Source organism: Dunckerocampus dactyliophorus, chromosome 15 (assembly GCF_027744805.1).
Source record: "Dunckerocampus dactyliophorus isolate RoL2022-P2 chromosome 15, RoL_Ddac_1.1, whole genome shotgun sequence".
NCBI lineage: Eukaryota > Metazoa > Chordata > Actinopteri > Syngnathiformes > Syngnathidae > Dunckerocampus > Dunckerocampus dactyliophorus.
Genome location: NC_072833.1, coordinates 15,688,795 through 15,708,192, shown reverse-complemented (window position 1 = coordinate 15,708,192; position 19,398 = coordinate 15,688,795). Strand labels below are relative to the sequence as shown.

The 19,398-nt window shown below is 43.6% G+C and overlaps 3 protein-coding genes and 1 non-coding gene across 5 annotated transcripts; 2 read left to right on the top strand and 2 right to left on the bottom strand.

Moving 5' to 3' along the window:
* Nucleotides 1-280: 280 nt before the first annotated feature.
* pelp1 (proline, glutamate and leucine rich protein 1) lies at nt 281-7,813 on the bottom strand. Its single transcript, XM_054752435.1, has 19 exons — nt 7,647-7,813; nt 7,422-7,486; nt 7,237-7,342; nt 7,020-7,169; nt 5,385-5,456; nt 5,247-5,306; nt 5,016-5,172; nt 4,801-4,933; nt 4,560-4,647; nt 4,391-4,479; nt 4,197-4,310; nt 3,958-4,108; nt 3,738-3,891; nt 3,595-3,650; nt 3,311-3,447; nt 3,137-3,239; nt 1,538-3,058; nt 1,134-1,439; nt 281-1,032 (listed from the first exon to the last, which is right to left on the bottom strand). The coding sequence occupies exons 1-19, from the start codon at nt 7,785-7,787 to the stop codon at nt 940-942; spliced, it is 3,696 nt and encodes a 1,231-aa protein (XP_054608410.1). The 5' UTR covers nt 7,788-7,813; the 3' UTR covers nt 281-939.
* A 442-nt stretch (nt 7,814-8,255) lies between these two features.
* On the top strand, nt 8,256-8,329 carry trnan-guu (transfer RNA asparagine (anticodon GUU)). Its single transcript has one exon. It is a non-coding gene; the product is annotated as a tRNA-Asn (tRNA).
* Nucleotides 8,330-9,003: 674 nt separating this feature from the next.
* med11 (mediator complex subunit 11) lies at nt 9,004-10,860 on the top strand. Its single transcript, XM_054753523.1, has 3 exons — nt 9,004-9,194; nt 9,894-10,024; nt 10,110-10,860. The coding sequence occupies exons 1-3, from the start codon at nt 9,125-9,127 to the stop codon at nt 10,257-10,259; spliced, it is 351 nt and encodes a 116-aa protein (XP_054609498.1). The 5' UTR covers nt 9,004-9,124; the 3' UTR covers nt 10,260-10,860.
* arrb2b (arrestin, beta 2b) lies at nt 10,288-18,839 on the bottom strand. 2 transcript variants are annotated; one of them, XM_054753519.1, is made up of 14 exons: nt 18,703-18,839; nt 15,723-15,753; nt 15,569-15,629; nt 15,443-15,487; nt 15,175-15,374; nt 14,965-15,092; nt 13,232-13,367; nt 13,073-13,157; nt 12,928-13,000; nt 12,695-12,832; nt 11,890-11,973; nt 11,741-11,811; nt 11,596-11,641; nt 10,288-11,499 (listed from the first exon to the last, which is right to left on the bottom strand). In XM_054753519.1, exons 1-14 carry the CDS (start codon nt 18,723-18,725, stop codon nt 11,406-11,408), a joined length of 1,215 nt encoding a protein of 404 aa, XP_054609494.1. In that variant the 5' UTR covers nt 18,726-18,839; the 3' UTR covers nt 10,288-11,405. The 2 variants fall into 2 exon arrangements, with proteins under 2 accessions (XP_054609494.1, XP_054609495.1); XM_054753520.1 differs by having other exon boundaries at nt 10,288-11,496.
* Between the last annotated feature and the right edge of the window lie 559 nt (nt 18,840-19,398).

Genomic DNA, 19,398 nt, shown 5'->3' with positions numbered 1-19,398 from the left:
TAAGTTTACTTTGTAAACTGTATACAGTATTTCTCATTGTGCTTCTATTTGATTCAATATTATCACTAATTAATTTTATATTTTCTTTATCTTTATTTCTTCATTTTCCCTCAGCATTGCATTGTCAGGATCGTTTAACTGATATTAGACTGATTTATTTGTCCTTCTTTCATACTTTCTCTTTCACTACATCCATTGGCACACAGTCTTTATTCTTTACAGTAATTAGAAAATTGTGACACTTCAGCTGAAAGAACTGAAATGATTTTAAACAGAAAAAAATATTGTTAGTGTCAACATGTAAAAGATATGGGCTGCATTCCAATTAGTGGTTTAATTTGCCCTCATTGACTTCCCTTTGGGGCAATCCCCCCACCGTCATCTTGTAGGTAGATGTATACCTACAGAAAAAAACACTACTCAAAGATCCTTTTTGTGGCAAGACTGCACTGCGGTTTTTCAGGACTTTTTGAGGAGCGCTCTGCTGTTTTTAAGGATTTAAGTCAAAGGTCCTCTCTATGATAGGAGTGCTCTGCTGTTTTTTAGTGTCATACCATTTCTCAGAAAATCTGAAGTGAACTTGGCGCCATCAACCCTTTTCAACGTTTTTACTGTTTTATACCAAAGCAAAAAAAGACAAGTGATGACAGAACATAAAAAGCAAAAAAGATGCATGAATTCAGAGACGTTACTAGCTGTAGCATGATACAAAGTGATAATACATCTTACATTTTCACCTCAATACTGTAAAACTAGTTGATGACAACCTGCCTAGAACAATCCACCACCCCACATTGATGGGAGTTTAGTCATGATATTTAACATGACAAACGTGAATACTGATGCCTGAGCGCAGCAGCGGAGCAAAAGCAGCTGCTTCTCGAGGAAATCTCAGGACTGATAGTCTTGTATCCGCGGCAACCCCATGTGATGCGTTTCTTAGCAGGTTGATGCCGAGGGAGCCTCGTCGTCGTTGTCAGGTGGGCAGGCGGTAAAATCAGCCAACATGGAAGCCATGGTGTCATCGTCCATCTGAGGAAGGCATGAATGAATGTTATCCAACATCACTAGTGCCGATATTAAATCCATCCATTTGGTCACTTACTACTTCCTGAAGTTCAAGAAAATTTTACCTTTTTCTTCTCTGTGCTTGGTCCTGCCTCATCCTCTACCTGTGTGTGCTCCCTCTTCCTCTTGACTCCTTTACTTTCCTCTTCACCATCTCCCACACCTTCCTCTGGACCAGCGTGTTCCGTCTCATTTTTGCCGTTTTCCTCCAGGTTGCACTCCTCTTGCTCCTGTGAGTTTGGTCCAGATAAAATTGCAGGTTCTGTGGCTAGCGAGCAGTCCTCGGCGGGGCCTGCCAGCAGTTCGTTCTGGAGGACGGGCGGCTCGTCATCATTCTCAGTCAAATCCTGAGCGGTTTCAGCTGCCGTTTCCTGGTGGGTTGAAGAATTTAGGGATGAGATGGAGTACAACTAGAACTCCACCTTGCTAGTAATTATACATCTCCAGTTAATGTGTAAGGTCTACCTACCTGCTGTTCCTCTGGGGGGGGTGTGGCCACTTGCACCTCGCTAGCTCCTTGCTCCTCCAAACCCGGTGCCTCCTGACACGCCGCTTCAGCTACAACCTGTGCACCCTTCTCTTCCTCCTCATCCCTCTCTTCCAGCACTCCTCCGGTCACACACAGGATCTGAGGCATTGAGGGGTCATCCATCCTATCCTCCTCCTCCTCCTCCTCCTCCTCTCTGGCCCCCTCCAAGACTCCGATACTCTCGACCTCCTGCACTTTCATCCTGTCCTCACCAAAGTTTGATCGGCTGGGCTGCACCTCCTGTATGCCTCCCTCTGCTCCATCATCAGGCTTCTCCTCCTCCACCATGTCGCCTACATTTGCCTGCTCCTCTGCTCCCTCCAATGGAGGCATCCTTCCATCTTCCTCCTCTTCTTCTTCTTCTTCTTCCACCTCCTCCTCCTCTTCCTCCTCTTCAAGATCCTCTCCTTCTTCGTCAAACTCATCAAACTCCTCCCCCTCCTCGTAAAACTCCCCCTCAGGAAAATCACTCACTTCCTCCTCCTCGTCCTCCTCATCTTCCTCAAGCTCATCGTCATCTTCCATGTCCTCTTCCTCATCAGTGCTGTTGATGTTAATGACAGCCGAGTCCTCCTTGCTGGGGGGTGGGCCTTGCTGCTGCTGGAGGAGTCTTCCCTGCTGGCCCAGCATGTGCAAAGGAAGGGTTATGGGGGCAGGGGTTGAGGGCTGCATCAGCATCTGCTGGAGCTGAGGTCTTCCCACCGACTCACCTGTGGGGGCTGTGCTGGAATTCAAGGGTGCAGTGAGAGAGACCGTTGAGGAGCTGGGAGGAGGGAAGGAGTTGACGGGGACGGTGGAGGGGGTGAGGAGAGGGGAGGAGGTCGCCAGGGAGACGTCGTCCATTGTGGTGGTCGCTTGTGTGGTGGGAGACACAGTGACAGACTGAGCCCCCGGCAGAGTTACAGCAAGCCCTGGTCCGGGGGTCACAGAAGTCAGATTGTGAGAATTAGTCGCAGCTGACTGGTTCTGCTGCACCTCCATGTTGAGCATCCCTGGAGGAACGATGACCACGCTGTCATCAGAGTCGCTGGCCAGAGAGATCTCCACGTCCTCAGCCTCCTCTTTGTCGTAGCGCATAAAAACAGGTCTCTGTCCCTCCAGGGGGCATAGGCCAGCAGGGTCCGGCTGGTGGTGAGCTTGCGGGGACAGGATCATGTCGCCTGGGGTGTGACCCTGGCCCGTCATGCCCGGAACCAGAGAAAGGTGGTTTTCCAGGGAGCCCAGCAAGGAAGTGGAGCCCATAGAGAGGGAGTGGCGGGCGGGGAAGGGAGTGGAAGAGTTGGGGCCTCCAAGGAGAGTTGGCAGGGGAAGACCTGGGTTCGCACCCTGGGGGGACGGGAGGACTGGAGCAGAAGGGGTGGGCTTAAGGGCAATAGCTGGTAAAGGGATGGTGATGGAGGGAGAGCGGGGGTGGAGGAGGGAGTTACAGATGGTCAGCGCCTCAGTACAGAATGACGACACCTGAAATTAAAAGGAGAGTACGTGACACATAAGTGAAGGCAAAAAAGACAACATGTACAATAAGTATACAACATCCACCTTGAGGTTGTGGTCGTTGCGCCCTTTGCTGAGAATGGACACAGCACAGGTCAGAGGTTGAGGCCAAGAGGGCGATGGCACCAGAACGAGAGCCAACAGCAACCTGCGAGGCGATTCAAAATGTTCAAGTACCATACGAACCAGTATACAGCAAAGATGAAAATGATGTGCTACCTGTATAGTTCCCATCTTGTGAGGGCACCGCCGTACTGCCCACTTACACCCCCTGCTGTCTCAAAGGCAGAGCTGTAGTTTGATTGCTGCTGCTGCTGCAAGCGCACACACAGCGGAAGCACCACCTCGTGGAGGCGCTACAAGACAAATAATTGAGGGGGTGAGCCCACAAAAACTGTCTGAATGCAAGATGAATGAAAGATATATTCCGCATTCCCACAAGAACAATTGTTTTTTGGACACAATGCTCATCTTTAAGCAATAAGCCTGAGACTGACATTTACCTTGTGCAAATCAGCCTTTAGGAGTGTTCCATTTGTCAGTATGATTTGTCTCAGTGCTTTGAAGAAGAAAACAAGTATGATGACATCATATTTAAAGAATAAGAGTGAAAAGTATGATGAACACTTGTGAGACAGGTCCTCACCCCTGAGGGCTGAAAGGCAAGTGTCCTGATTGGCCAAAGTGTCGCCTTTCCTCTGGAGGGATGGCCCGACTGCATCCGCCATGACCAGTGGTTTCGTCCTTCGGGGGCCCGGTTTTCCTCCAGGAACTACATCAGCTGACAGACCGGCACGAAGCTGCAGGAGCAGGTCGACGTGATCAGTATTGTAGTATTGATAGAGCTGCATGAAAGGGGCGCTCACCTTGATGGACTCTGCCCCTGGTGTGATGTCACCCAGGAGGTGGCTAAACAGGACCTCCGAATGGCTGGGGCTCCCCTGGAGGATGCTGGCAGAAGCTCCAGCCACCTGGACCCAAACTTCTAAGGTTCTGTACACGGACATGCGCACCGAGCTATGGGGGGGGGGAAGCTGCCACATTAGCATGAGCAAACTCTCACTGCTTGATTTGATCATATTAGGCTTTCTTCTCTATGACGTACGTGTAGGCTCTCTGCTGCCCAGGGTTAGCTTCAGGTGGAGGCATCCAGGCACTCAGCGTTTGCGAGAAGAGCCTCTGAAGGACAGCGGCATACTGAACCATGCTGCTGCGCACGCTGCAATACACAAACACATGAATAAATCTCACAGCTTTATTTTCTTTTCTTTTTTTAAGCCTGTGCATGTTTCAACTTACACTGTGATGAGAGTGGATAAGACCTCCAGTGTGTTGGTGTGTATAACGGGCAAGAGAAGCAACCTCACGCTGCCGTCCCCTGTTAAATTCTGACACAAAATAGGTTTTAAAATGTGTTGTGTATTGCTTTTAAATGTGTTATTTTTATTGGAAACGCGCAGGCACTCACAATACTCTTGGAGGTTACAGCCAGAGCTCGACACACTAGGTTGAGAACGGGTCTGACAGGCAGACGCACAACTGATGCCGGGTCCACCCTGAAAAGATGACAAACATGATTTCATACATATTGTACATATGTGTGTATTATCTTTGCTTTGAAACAACTCTTGGACTGGATCTTGTACAGGTGTACCTAAGTTTAGATTATAATGGTAACGTAAGTAATAAAGAGTGAGCATAGAGTATACCGTAGAGTGTGTTTGAGTGCCAGGCAGATTGCTGTGTATCTGTGCTGCAGCTGTAAAAGCAGGAGAGGATCAGACTGGCCGAGATGAGGAAAGCCCAGCTCCACTCCTGGCCCTTCGTATTGTACCGTTCTGTCTGAAAAAAAAAAAAATGTGTACGCACACTGTGACAACATGCTTTTTTTTTGTCAGTTTTGGTAATTCCAAGGAGTGCAGACCCATTTCTGAGCCCTGGAAGAGATGAGTCAGCAGGCTATTGGCCGAGGCCAGCAGGCAGTGAACTTGATTGATCCATCTCTCAGCCCGACCGGCCCCAGACACGCGATCCATGAGGCCTCCCAGGCAGGGGAGGCGGCCATAACACTGACATGACATCTGACATAACAAGAAGTGGATGCTGACAATTCATTCAAACAAACGATGAGATGACATCAACACTGATGACAAACCTCTTGTGTTTTCTTGTTGGAACTGTCCATTTTGGAGAGGAAATAGGCGCCCAGTTTGTCCTGAAAGACACCAGCAACTTCAGCATTTACCATGATAATGATGATGATGGACAGCAACGTAAGCATTATTTGTGTTACCCTGAGAGATCCACACGCTCTGGGGTAGTACATCATACACGCCGTCATCCCCTCCATGGCCGCCAGCTCACACTGACAATAAAAGAATTTATCATTCAAGTGCCACAACGGAAAGAAAAGGTACAGTAAATGCCTGTAGCAAAAAAACACAAACGCACCCATAAAAAAAGGGGTATTTGTGACACTAAGCCAGGGATCACTAACTGGCGGACCGCGGTCCGAGTCTGGATCCAGAGGTCGTCCAGTACTAGTCTAAGCACACTAGACTTATACTAGTTAGACTTGTACTAAGGCACTGATCGAAATTACTGAGAAAATTACCAAAGCTATAGACTGCAGAAGGTGTGCAGCTGCAGTATTTATTGATTTGACATAAGCTTTCGATACTATTAATTACAACATCCTAATTACAAAATTAGAGAGGTATGGAATCAGAGGGTTAGTTTTGAATTAGATCAAAAGCTACCTAGCAAACAGGAAGCAATACGTGAGGAGAATACACATCTGCAAGTTTAAATATTACGTGCGGAGTACCCCAGGGGGTAATACTGGGGCCAAAATTATTCAACTTTTATATTAATGACATCAGCATAGTGATGAAAGACCTAGAGCTAGTATTATTTGTAAACGATACTACTGCTTTTTGGTGCTGGGGAAAGCACATAAGAGCTAATTAAAAAAAGTCACAGGAAATGACTATACTAAAAAGGTGGTTTGATAAAAACAGATTACCCTTGACCATACGGTAAGCAAAACTAAAATAATGCTATTTGGTAATACCCGAAATGATACAAACGTGCAAATACAAATTGACGGTGTGGACATTGAAAGGGTGAACATTTCTGGGGATCATAATAGATGAAAATATGAGCAGGAAATCTCACATTAAAAATATACAAAATATGGTGGCGAGAAATACCTCAATATTGAATAAAGCTAAATTTCTCCTTGACCAAAAAGCACTCCAGACTCTTTATTGCTCTCTTGTATTACCATATCTAACATATTGTGTGGAGATATGGGGTAATAACGAGAAAAGTAAACTTTACTCGCTAAACATACCTCAAAAACCATCAGTTAGGATAATCCATAATGCCGCGTATAAGGAACTTGCAAATCCTACATTTCTAAAATCACAAACACTAACATTCGCTGATCTGGTAAATTTTCAAAACAGCTAAAATTATGCATAAAGCAAACAATAACCTGTTACCCAAAAATGTCATACAACACATTTCAACAAGAGAGGAGAAATATGATCTCAGGGAAAAACTAAACTTAAAACACTTATACTCGAGAACAATGTTAAAAACCTACAGCATTTCAGTATGTGGAATCAAATTATGGAACGGATTGAGTAAGGAACTCAAACAATGAGCAATTTCAAGAAACAATACAAGCAGTTGATGTTTGTAAAATACAAGGAAGAAGAGTCTTGAATCACTGTGTACAAAATGCTATGTCTAAGCACTACAACTCATTACTCTTCATTCTTATGAGTTAATTGTCAGTACTCACCCATTATTTCAACTATGTTCTGTTATGTCCATTTATCCTGATTATTATTTATTATGATGAAAAATGAAGAAAAACGCTTTACTTAAGAGACCCCAGCAACACACCCTTGTTGCTCACCTCCTGCTTGAGGCCCAGTAGCGATGTGAGGATGCCCAAGATGCAGTTGAGGCCCACCTCCCTGGCCAGCTCTGCCAGCTGCGACGAATACTGCAGCAAGTCCTTCAAAATAGTCACAGCCAGCTGGATGGTCTGCATTGGCGCCTGCGACTGGAGAATCACATGCATACAGTGACGGACTGCAATGTAAACATCATGCAATGAGAGAGCGTCTAACCTGGATGACCTGCTGCAGGGAGCGCAGCCAGGAGAGGCAGTGTTGCTGGAATAGATCACAGGAACTGTCCTTAACCAGCATGGAGAGCAAACAGAGCCCCTCAAACCTGCTCATTTAAACACAACACAATAGTGTCAAGTATTGTAAAGTGAGTTAATAAAAGCCAAATACGAGGTGCCACTCACTTGGTTTTGCTTGAGGCCAGTTTGGCGTTGCTAAAACCCACCAAACTCCCTACGGCGCTGGCGGCCTATCAATATTTAAAAAAAGAAAAAGTTAGCAGCTATAGCGAAACAAAACAACACAATGTCTCCATGTGTCAGCTCTGAGAATAACAAAGCCACCCAGCACAGCTTAATAGCAAGCTAGTAGCCTGAGGGGCTAATGCGCGTTTGCAGGTGAGGAAGTACCTGTGTGGGGAACACTCCATGCTCCCTGTAGTTCGCCAACAGAGAGGGTAAATAGTCCGGTCTTTGCTCTTTCAGAACAGACAGCAAACCCTCGGTTAAACGCATAGCTGACGGGCCATGCAGCCAAGCCGATGCCGCCATCTTGCCTGTCTACCGAACTACGTCACTTATGTGCGACGGGACGTCATTTTCTGGCTCTTTGTTGCAGTGTGAGGCTGTTTAGTGGGTATTAGGAACCCTCTAGCGACTTTTTCAAAAAGGTGATTTGCAAACAATCGAGCGAATTTTCCTTGTGTTACTGAATACTTTTGGAGACTCTGGCGTAAAATCACATCCGTTAACTGTATAGCCTTTGGTCGGGTTCGAGACGTTCAATTCTCTTCTGTAACGCTTGGGGCGGTGTTATCCAGAGAGTCTCAGAGAGCAACCACAGCTTACGTTGACCTATTTTCTTCTTAGCTCTGGTGAATAAAGACAGACGGACCACTGTCACTTTTGTTGAAAATGTTGATTCAACATCGGATAAGACGAGAGACGTAAATAGCATATGTACAATATGAAAATGGTTTAACTATAAATAATATAGCCTCACATATTGAGAGCACCACTGTCTCTGTGGCGCAATCGGTTAGCGCGTTCGGCTGTTAACCGAAAGGTTGGTGGTTCGAGCCCACCCAGGGACGTGAGGTTTTTTTTTTACATGCTATGTTTAAAACTTTTTTGTTAAAAATTTTGCCACAGGACATCCATCCAACTTAACTCCGCTTATCCTCACAAGAGTCGCGGGTATGCTGGGTCCCAGCTGACTTCGGGCGAGAGGCGGGGTACACCCTGGACTTGTCGTAGCTACAGGACATCACAGTTAATTAGAATATTATTGAAATCTATGTTATTTCAGTAGTTCGTTCAAGAAATGAAACTCGTACATTCCATAGCTGACGGGGTGAAGTAGGATGAGTGAAAATCTGCTACATTAATTTGTAGCAACACATGGAACAACAATTCGCCACAGTGTAATGCATCCTCAGGTAATGCAAGTGTCATGATGTTACACTACTGTCCTGTACAGTATAGGCAAGTAATGTTAGAATTGTAATATATGCTGTGGTCAGTAGGAGGCACTGTTCAATACAGCAGAAGATGGCTACCAACCAGACTGCGTGTGTGCTTGACATTTTCATAAACACTTTTAAACGTAGGGGTACAGCTTATTAGTACATCTAAGATATGATTAAGTATGACTTTTCTTATCATGTTGAGTATTTGCTAACGCAGGAAATGGCAAATTATGCAAATTTAATGGTGGCGTCATTTAGCGACTTCTCGCGACTTTTAGGACAGCCAATAGCTACTTTTCCTTAGTTGGGAACGCTTCCTTGTTGGCGGACGGATTTTATGCTTGTACGCGCCTTTGTCATAGGTCAGTAGTGGTTTAATTCCATCGTTGAAGACGTTTTAACTGTTACATTCCATGTTTGATGGCAAACGAGCGGCTCAGAGCCCTGGAGGAGGTTGAGAAGGAGATAGCGATGGTCCTCCAATGTGCTGGTGAGTCAAATAGCTTTAGTTTAAATGCTAAACGTTAATCTGTTTGATACATTAGTATCTAATACCCATATGGACTGAAAGTGGATTTATAGTTCAGTTTAGAATGACAACTTATTTTTAAATCGTCTCTTGCATGGTTTTACCGTAGCGCTTGGTATTAATACGTGTAAACCTCATTATCGTTGTATGGCACGCCTGTTTATTTCATTTATTAGCAATTTTCGACAATCCTGTGTTGTTGTGAAGATTTATAAACCCAGCTTTGACTCATAACTGACGAGAGAATCCAATTCTTGCACTGGTTGCTGCTAAATAGAAGTGATATATATTTAAATATATACAGGTGTATCTCAATAAACTGGAATATTGTGCATAAGTTACTTGATGTCAAGAGCTCAGTTCAGACTAAGATCCATTAAAAGTTATTTTTGCAGTTTACAATATTAAAGTTTTTGCCAATTCGAGATACTGAACTTGGGGTTCTTAGCTATGATCAAAATTCTGACAAATATTTTCAATCAATTTTCAGCCAATTTATAGAATGTAAGCGTTTAACTTTTCTGAACTGAACTACTGAATAAGTGAAGTAATTAACTTTTCACAGATATTTTAATTCATTATGATGAAAAAAACAATTCATCGAAGTAGACAAAGCAATACAGCAGATATGTTTCATTGCTTGTCTTCTATCCTTGGCAGGTAACATAGTGTTAGAGCTTTCTAAAGACAAACACAATGTCAGCCTGCTGGACAGACAGCTGGTCCAGTTCCAGAGCTCCGTCAACAGAGTGGAGAGTGAACTGAGTGGCCAAATCCGCTACCTTACACAGGTATCTCTTTCTCTCTCTCTCAGACACACACACTATTCATAATGATGTATTTCTAAGATGAGTAACCGTGCTGTTGTTTCTTTAGGTGGCTACGGGTCAACCACATGAAGGATCCACATATTCATCCAGGAAGGACTGCCAGATGGCGCTCAACAGAGCCGAGTACGCCAAGGTCAAACTGGGAGAACTGGGCCGCACCTGTGAAGTCATGCTGGATCAGCAGCAGGCCTCTTAAATGTGGACTTTTTTTTTTAAGTGATCAAACTTTGGTCACATTTGTGTGCTTCATATTTATTTGTACAAACTTTTGATTACAACATCCATTTCAAGAAAATAACACGATCTATTTTCATGAGTAATGTGAAGTACATGAAATATCTCAGGTATGATTTGTCACAATACTGCACAAACAGTGGCCATGTAATGCCAGCATTCTTGCAACTTTTAAGGAACACCTGAGCTAGTCAGTGACTTCAATGAAGTGGGCCAGTAAGTCTCTGAAATGACCTCACCAGTGTGGGTGTTGACAATTAAAACACACAGGACTCAGGTTACAAAAGTACAGAGATGGTGGAATGACAAGGATGAGAGTATAGAATAAAATTGACATACACTACTGACAAACATAATTCAAGATGAACCTAAAATGCACTACAGTATAATCATCACAGGTGGACTTCATTTGATCTTCTCTAAACGTTTGAACGCACATGTCTATTGAATGTTTCACTACTTTTTGCACAACTTGCTTCTTCTCCAACAAGGAGCTGAATGACAAAATTCACACAGGTGTGTGATCCACGAATCAACCAATAAATGTCCTGGTTCAATTTGAATTTGCGTTTAATCAGTCTTCTTTATCATGCTGTTTACATGTTGAGACCAAGATGACAACCAACAATTGATCAACAGTACCTCACCAAAGCGCAAGGATTCAAACAATGTTCTCATCGGGAAGTGGCCACTGAGCTTAGAGTGTCATCAGCACGTTGCATCAGAGAGACTGGAAGAGCCACAGGAAGGCATATTGTATGCTTTTCTGTGAAAATGCATCGGTGGATTCACAGATGCTGTGAATTTTGCCATTCAGCTCCTTGTTAGAGAACAGCAAATTGTACTAAAAGCACTGAAACATTCAACAAATTTAGTTCACCTGTATCGTGCATTTCAGGGTCTCCCTGAAATTTCATCTGAAAGTTGAATATGCTTAACTAAGTAGTGGAATTTTCAATAGAATTTAAGAAGTAAACTCGCAATGATATGTTTAATGCATCCACTGAGCTTTTCTTCATTAGAAAACCTGTAAAAAATACCCTACTCTTTAAAAGACAGCAACATATCTGCACTGAAGATCGTCGTGTTAGGCTTCTGGTTGCAGCATCTAACAGAGGGGGTCTCCGTCTACGTTGGACCCCGTCAAACGCAGGCGAGCAAAGTCTTCGAACACAAAGTCATCACCCTGAGAAGAAGACCTGCTGAAAGTTGAAAGTCAAATTAATGTCTCTTTCAAGGACGGGTCAAAAGTACCCTAAAAGATGCACACACACACACACACACACACACACACTCACGTCATATCAAAATCTATGAGGTTTGTATCCACAGGAGCATCAGCCGCTGAAGACACGAGACAGGCAAAAACAACACAAATTAAAGTGCGCCATAATCCCACCAGATGATACAGATTAATATATCAGTGAGGTGTGTGTGTGGTACCTGGCTGTGGGCAGGGCTGGCCGGGTGGTTTGGGATGCATCAAGACAAAAGGAAGCTCCACTGCGATGTCCCTACACACACACACACACACAGTATACTGTGTACAATATATGACACTACAGCTAGCCAATCTTGACATGTCCACATACCCTCCAAGAGACACTACCAGTTTGACTTTGACCCTGTAGGACACCAAGATGCCAATCATCTCCTTGTTGCATCCCTCTTTGACGCTAGAACGACACACATGAATGGACATGATCAGGAAGGGTGCTATGGAGTTTACATCACGCCAAACCTTACAAAACGCTTTTCAGTCATGTCCAACGATCCATAAACAAACATAGTGTGGTTTGCACACACAAAACATCATTCACAAACAAATGCATTTTGTTTTGCAAATAAGAAACGTACCTATCAAACAAATACATCCTGCTTCAGACACAAATACAGCATGGCTTTAAATTGAATCAACAGCGCTGCCTAATTAAACACAACACGCCATTTCTCAGAAGGTTTACTGGCATTTGTGTGTGGATCTGCAAGGTGGAAAATTAGTGCCAAAAGTCACATGACACTGGTAAGTAACAGTGTGCCAAAAGTCACGTGACAGTTTTTCGTAGATGTAGAATTGTTTTTTTGTACTTGATACATTTTTTTGTACTTTAAGATTGTTCTGTTTTTGTACTTGAAGGATATTTTTTTGCAGTTGAAGAAATACGTTCCTTTGCAGGTGTAAAACGTGTATTTGTTTCTGGAGCAGGATGCATTTGTTTGATAGGTGCGTTTCTTATTTGCAAAACAAAATGCGTTAGTTTGTGAATGATGTTTTGTATTCGCAAACCACACTGAGTTTGTTTGTGAATCGTTCGACATGAGTAAAACATGTTTGTGAGGTTTTGGCATGATTTTAACTCAGGTGCACGTATGTGTGTATGTGTGCAGTGTGTGTACATGGTGCTGGAGGCCAGGTTGGTGTCTTCATGTTTGAGCTTTCCGTCCAAGGCCAGGCCTCTCTTTTCTCTATTGGTGCCCATGCAGGGGGTCAGCGTGTAGACCTGGCAGAAGGTAGAGCTGGGAGAAACCTGGTCACTGAGGATGATGATGATGAATAACCAGGACAAGAGGAGATATTTATTAAAGTCGGCTGGATGGGTTTTTGGACATCATGCTAAAAAGGTACACACTCAGCCTCTAGCTGGGCCACGGGACACTTGTACTGGGCCGTGGAGAATAGACAGATGTCAGCATACTGGCGAACTGCGAGACAAGGACATTAATAAGTGACCCCTGACCTTACAAATGATCAAAAAAGAGCCTGTTTGGAGTTACCTGAGATCTTGACCTTCTTGACTGTCTTGGTGGAGTTGTTGGAGACGTGGACGTTGATGCTGATAGGCTCACCATGGTAATACAGCTGCAGTTGGACACCGACAAGTTGTTAAATGTGTGTGTGAGGGAATTCCACAACGCCTTGAATAAGCATGTCACCTCCTTGTCCAGCGAGGCCTCCAGGTGCAGAGCTCTCTCCGACATAAGGAAGCTGCGGCTAGTCTCCACCATGGGCTGAGGGCCTTTCTTCTCTGGAGCGTACTGCACCTTACGGATCACCAAGTGCACTGAGTTCCTGGAAAAAGTCATTGCTATGAACACATTTTAGATTGCGGAGATGACATTTAGGGTGCGTCTCAAATGGAATACTTCTGTAAGTACACTTCAATAAGCATACACTCGAACTTAAATCCTAAGAGCACCAATTTTGTCAGTGTTGTGCTCTCGCCATCGCTGTTGTTGCACACTTACAGGAAATGATGATCACAATATTTACCCACTTCTGATTGTCTCCTTTTTAATTGTGAATTTCAAATCACTTGAGCTGCGATTGGCTGGCGACTAGTCTAGGTTGTACCCTGCCTCTCGCCCAAAGTCAGCTGGGATAGGCTCCAGCATGCCGCCGCGACCCTAGTGAGGACAAGCGGCATAGAAAATGGATGGATAGATCAACGGCTAGAGTTAGTCCCTCACCTTCCGTGATGTAGCCAAGATGGAGATCGCTGAGGGTGGTAAGTGTTCTCGGTGTGAACGCACTTATGCAAAAGACTAAGCGGAAGTACACAAGTGCACCAATTAAGACATGAAATACTTCTGACAGTCCATGTCAATAAGTATCCTGTGTACACTATGTACTTAGTTTATGAGTGGATGAATTTTGACAGTGTCGTGCTGTTCCAGATCCGTTACTCTCACTGAGCATTTACCAGAAATGACGATCGTAATATTTATCCAAGTCTCCCTTTTTCTCTCCTTTGTAATGGTTAATTGTAACCACACTTCTGCTATGTAGCCCGGATGGTGGCTTCTCATTGTGAATGCTCTTATGAACTCAAAATTCTTAGTGTAAGTACAGCAGTGCGCCAGTTGAGACACGGCCTTAGACAAATACATCCCAGCGTACCTGGAGGCTGTGAGCAGAGCATGAATGACAGAGAAAGCTGCTTAAAGGAAAACTGCGCTTGTTTTTGAATTTTGCTTTATGTGAGACATGAACACATATTTCTTTCACTTTTTTTTGTGTTCTAAAAGATATAAAAACTGAAAAAAAAACCCTCCAAATAGCGCCAATAACACTCCATTTACATATAATGTCACATACATGCATCGTTACACCGATTGACACCTTGCTACACCATACCAGCTAGCTACTAGCCAGCTAGCGACTAGTTTCACCACACACTCGCCCGCAGCGTGTTAGCGTCGCACTCGCAATGCCTCAGACCACTACCAAAAGGTAAGGTTACATATTGGAGCTGCCGCCACTGCTGCTGTGTTATTTTTGAGTTTGGAAAAGTTAGTAGTTCGTTTCTATGTTGCTATGTGAAATTAATGCGTTCCGATAATGCTTAAAAGGACCAAAATACGGCAAAATAGTATTAATTACTATACTTACTTATAGTAAGTATTACATGTTATCATGAATGTACCTGTTACTACATGGTCACAGCATGTATATCAAACCATAAACCCTTGTTGGAGGTTTTTGGAGGTGTTTTAATAGCAGGCATAGGTGCGTCCCATTACATGCCGTAATGAGCTGCCTTTTTTTATATCTTTAGAATGCCCAGAAAAGAGAAAGACATGTGTGTTCATGTCTCGCATCACGATTGTGGATGATGGGTAAAATACACAAAAAAAAGTGCAGTTTTCCTTTAAAAAACAGGAAGTACCTTTGGTGAGGCTTCTCGTCTGCAGTGTTGGCGCAAAAAGCTTGAAGCTCGTAGTCCACGCCGCACGCCTTGCCTGTGTCCTCCGGGCCGGGCTGCAGAGTGACTGAGCAGGGCAGGTTCTGGGGGATCTGAGCAAATCCGAAGACACAAAACAGCAAAGTCAGTGGACAAACTCCTTCAAAAAGCCATTGTGACGTTGTGGTTTATTACACAAAAGTTAAAGGGGTACGCGTGTTGGCCCAGTTTTTTTAGCAGCCTCTCCTGCAGGTAGCTCAGAGGTTTCCTCTCCTCCACATGCAGGTGAGGGAAGGCCTGAAAGGTGCTGATGTACAGATCCTTTCGGAAGGAGAGTCCCAGGACGTCCAGGTCCTCGCGGCCGTAACGGAACACACAAGTCAGCATCACAAACACTGTGGACAAACGTATGGGAGTTAAATAACGGCCACTCCTGCTTCGGCTACTTCTCAGCTTTTTGTACCTTTGCGACCTTTGAGATACTCTGGGTCCACAAGTAGCACCCCATCTGTGAAACAACATAACGCACTTACTCTATGTAAGTACTTATAGAAGAGAAAAAACACCATCTGATTGTGTTTGCACTCACCCACTGGATCGACATGATCTAAGTGATCTATGAAGTCTCGCTTGCCCAGATAAACAGTCAGCTGTGGAATCCAAAGAGAGGCGTCATCATGGCAGTCACTAACACACAACCACACACACGCACACATACATGCAAGACACACATTATGTCCTACCTTGCAGTTGGGGCTGGACTTCTTGAAGACTCTGTAGGATGAGTAAAAAGGACAAGATTTAAAGCGACAGTACGTGGCAGTGTGACCTTTAAAAAAGGGCTACAATGAGGGGAACTGCATCCTGTCGCTGCCATGACGACCCTCAACCACCTTAACAAATGCACATTTAGTGCTGTGGTGTTCATACTAAGCAGTCAATCGCACTGAGCATTTGATGTTTTTTTGGAAGCATCTCAATGTTCTGAGCTCCCTGTAATAGTATAATTATATAATGGTTCCCCAAGCTGACATTATGTTGACTTCTTTAGACAGCAAACTAGCGCTTCTGCTGGTTGCTTCTGCTGGCATCGTGTCTCCCAGGGGTGTCCAAAGGGCGGCTCGGGTGCCATTGACCTTGCAGCTCTGTTTGGTTGTTTTTTTTAATTGGCTGTCAGCACTTTCTAAAAATAAAATTCTGATATATTATTAGATATCACCAATAAACACAAAGACCTGGATGTTTTAATCAGATACAGATAGCTGAACATATATTGAACTACAAATGATTGGTTTGAGTATCTTTGTTTTGCTGTATGCGGTTGGACACCCCTGAGATCAATAAATATTGCGTCTTTTATTTGTTACTAATAACAGAACTTTAGAAAGATTTTTACGATGGCCGACAGGGCCAAACACACAGCAACGTCTAAACTATACGTGTCAAACTCAGGCCCGGGGGCCAAATCAGGCCCGCACTGCAATTTTAATCCGGCCCACGGCACTGTTTGGAAAATAGCATTGAGTTAGCCCGCCTTGCAGACCTTATCAAACAAAGTACTCACAGCGATCTGTGTAATTAAATGATTCCTCCGATATAAACTACTCCTCTGACATTAAAATTTTAAAAGTAGAAACAATATTGTATATAGCAGGAAATTCACAACCATTTTTATTAAAAAGGTGCCAGATTCACACCAAAAGTCAAAATAATTGAACTGTACACAGCTAAAATTGGCAGCACTAACTATTACACCTGGTCTGTACAAAATAACACCTTAAAGAGGCAATCAACAATGACTTTATTGAAACGAATAAACACGCCAAAACAACCGTAGTCGTTTATCCGCAGACTATTGGAAAGTAGACATTTAAAACAGGAATGAATGGACACGAAAAAATGCACATTCCCTCCCGCTCCGATGTCTAAAAAAGTGTCCACATAAAATGTCCACATAAAGACACATTCACCAGCTGTCATGTGCATTTTGTCTCAACGTGAAAATGCATCCACACGGGTGTATTATATTGGTATGTTCCAATCCCGGCACTGTATGCGTGGGAGACCGGGATAAAAGGTGTGTAGGCTGCTTACTCTTCAATTGGGCTGTGCTAATGAGACGTTTTTTCAAAATCTGACTGTGCTGCCGACTATTTTTTCCACCTGGATTATTGGGTCATGCCCTGTCATGTTGGCAACTTGCAACAAGCATCTGTGTGTGTGTGCGCTGATGATGCATATGAGTGTGCTTCATTTACCAATTGTGTTGGTTTTAAGGTTTTTAAACATTTCAATATGCAGAAATGTACAAGTGTTGAAAATTTCAGGATAAATAATAGGAAAGATACAAATTTGGGGTTGTGATTCCAGCAGTTTTAATTTGCAGAATTCCCCAACTGCATTTGTTTTAAAGTGTCGGTGTGTTTTTGGTTGATCATTCTGTGTTTGGACTATTTGGATGTTGCTGCTCTCGGGCCACTGTAGATTCTTTCAAGAGAAACAATTCAAGAATGACTTATAGAAGCTCCGAAATGGCCAGTTTGTACAATTTGTACACACATCCAGTGAGAATGCTTAGTCAGAGTGTGGAGGTTGTGTTTCCTGTTTCTCTCCAACACGTCGTCTTCCTGTCGGTCCCTCGGTGTGAACATTTAGTGAGTTAATATATAGCTGCAGGACATGATGAAGTCTTTTGTTGACATCTTCGGTGGTCCAAAGTGTCCCAACAGAGGGAGACACCACTCGTGGAAATGGAAGAACAACACGAGCGTTCTTCCTTGAGGTACTCATCAAAAAATTTATTTAATCACGTCATTTGCCTCCGTGGCCTCGTAGTACAGCCAGATAGAAGAACAATCCGCCATGGTCGAGTTGTTGGGGAATTAATCAGGCAAAAAGCTGGACAGGCAAATAGCAGCAAAAGAGCAAGAGGGCACATCCTGCAGTTAGACAGGAAATGGCTTCATGTGTATTCCTGGGAATGTGGCCAGTGAAGCAAAAAAAGTGTCTTACAGATGGACATATGCACTAAATGAACACATGTTGATACTTCCTGTAAGATGACAGCCATTTCCTTCTTTTGAAAAATGCACAACAAGACTCAAAATCCCCATTCTTGCGGTCAGAATGAGACTTTGTGGGTGCTTCAACTTATCTCTAAGGATCACTTCCACATCAGACTAGAGCAGGAGAGTCCAATCGTTTTCTGGTAAGGGGCCACATACAGAAAAATGTGATATTGTTCACTTTATTTTATTTTGTATTAAACATGCTAAAAACCACTCCAGTGGAGGTCAAGATATGCTAGGCTGTTAATATGTTTCAATAATTATTAGTGTGAAAATAAAAAATAAAAAAATCAAGTTGCTGGCCACAAATGACCCCCGGGCAGCACTTTGGACACCTCTACATTAGCGTATTGTCTGTGACGTCACACACCCGCTCACCTACTGAGTCAACAAGGCTTTAGAATGGGAAGGAATGTTCATGCAACTAATAAAAACACAAGACACATGCTTTGTGGTCCCAAGAGGAGTGCACTTCCTCTGTTCCACAAGCATTTTCCGTTTGAAGAAGTTGCAGCCAACTCCCGCCTCCAAATGCATTTCAACGTTCAAGTGGAGGAAGGCAACAGTTGAGAGTGAATAGGAAGAAAGGTGACATGTAAGCATTAGCATCTGGTGAGCTTCATCAAATGTGTTGCATAAATGCCAAAAATCCTACCTGGTCCCTGATTTGTCCCCCATGTCCTCTGCTGGGTGCCCGTGTCAAGCTTTCAGCTGCCTTCACTGCTCCGATGTGTCATGCTTCTGTCCTGCCCGTGTCCCCTTCTGTCTGTTTCCGCGGCACAATGACAAAAGCCACGCCCACTGGGCATGATTGACACCTTGGACGACGGCTGCAGAGCTGACTGTTGACCAGGGGTGGGCGATACTGCACATTTTTGGTATTGATACCAAGTAAAGACAGCGCCAGAATTGCCGTTACCGAAAATAATACTGAATTTTTTCCAGCTCCTTGAATTATTTTGTGATTGTTACCTTTAATTTGTTGATATAATCAGAATAAAACACTGAACAAAGATTTTAGGCAAAAAAATACTGGTATGAAGTAATTTGTGAACAATTTAACAATATTAATAAGACAATGTAAGAGTATTAACAAAAATATACAATTATTTCATTATATATTATATTCGGGGGCTTTGTTTTAACTATGTAGAGCACTTTGGGTTGCATTTTATATGTATGAAAAGCACTTTATAAATAATGTTTGATTTGCTTTGATTTGATTCGAACAATTTTGACCTCATCGCACTAGTATCGATCCGATACTGATACTGCCCTTGGTATAGATACTCTCTCTATTTGGATCACACTCCCCAGCTGCAGATCTGACTATTGACACGCTGCGGCGAGA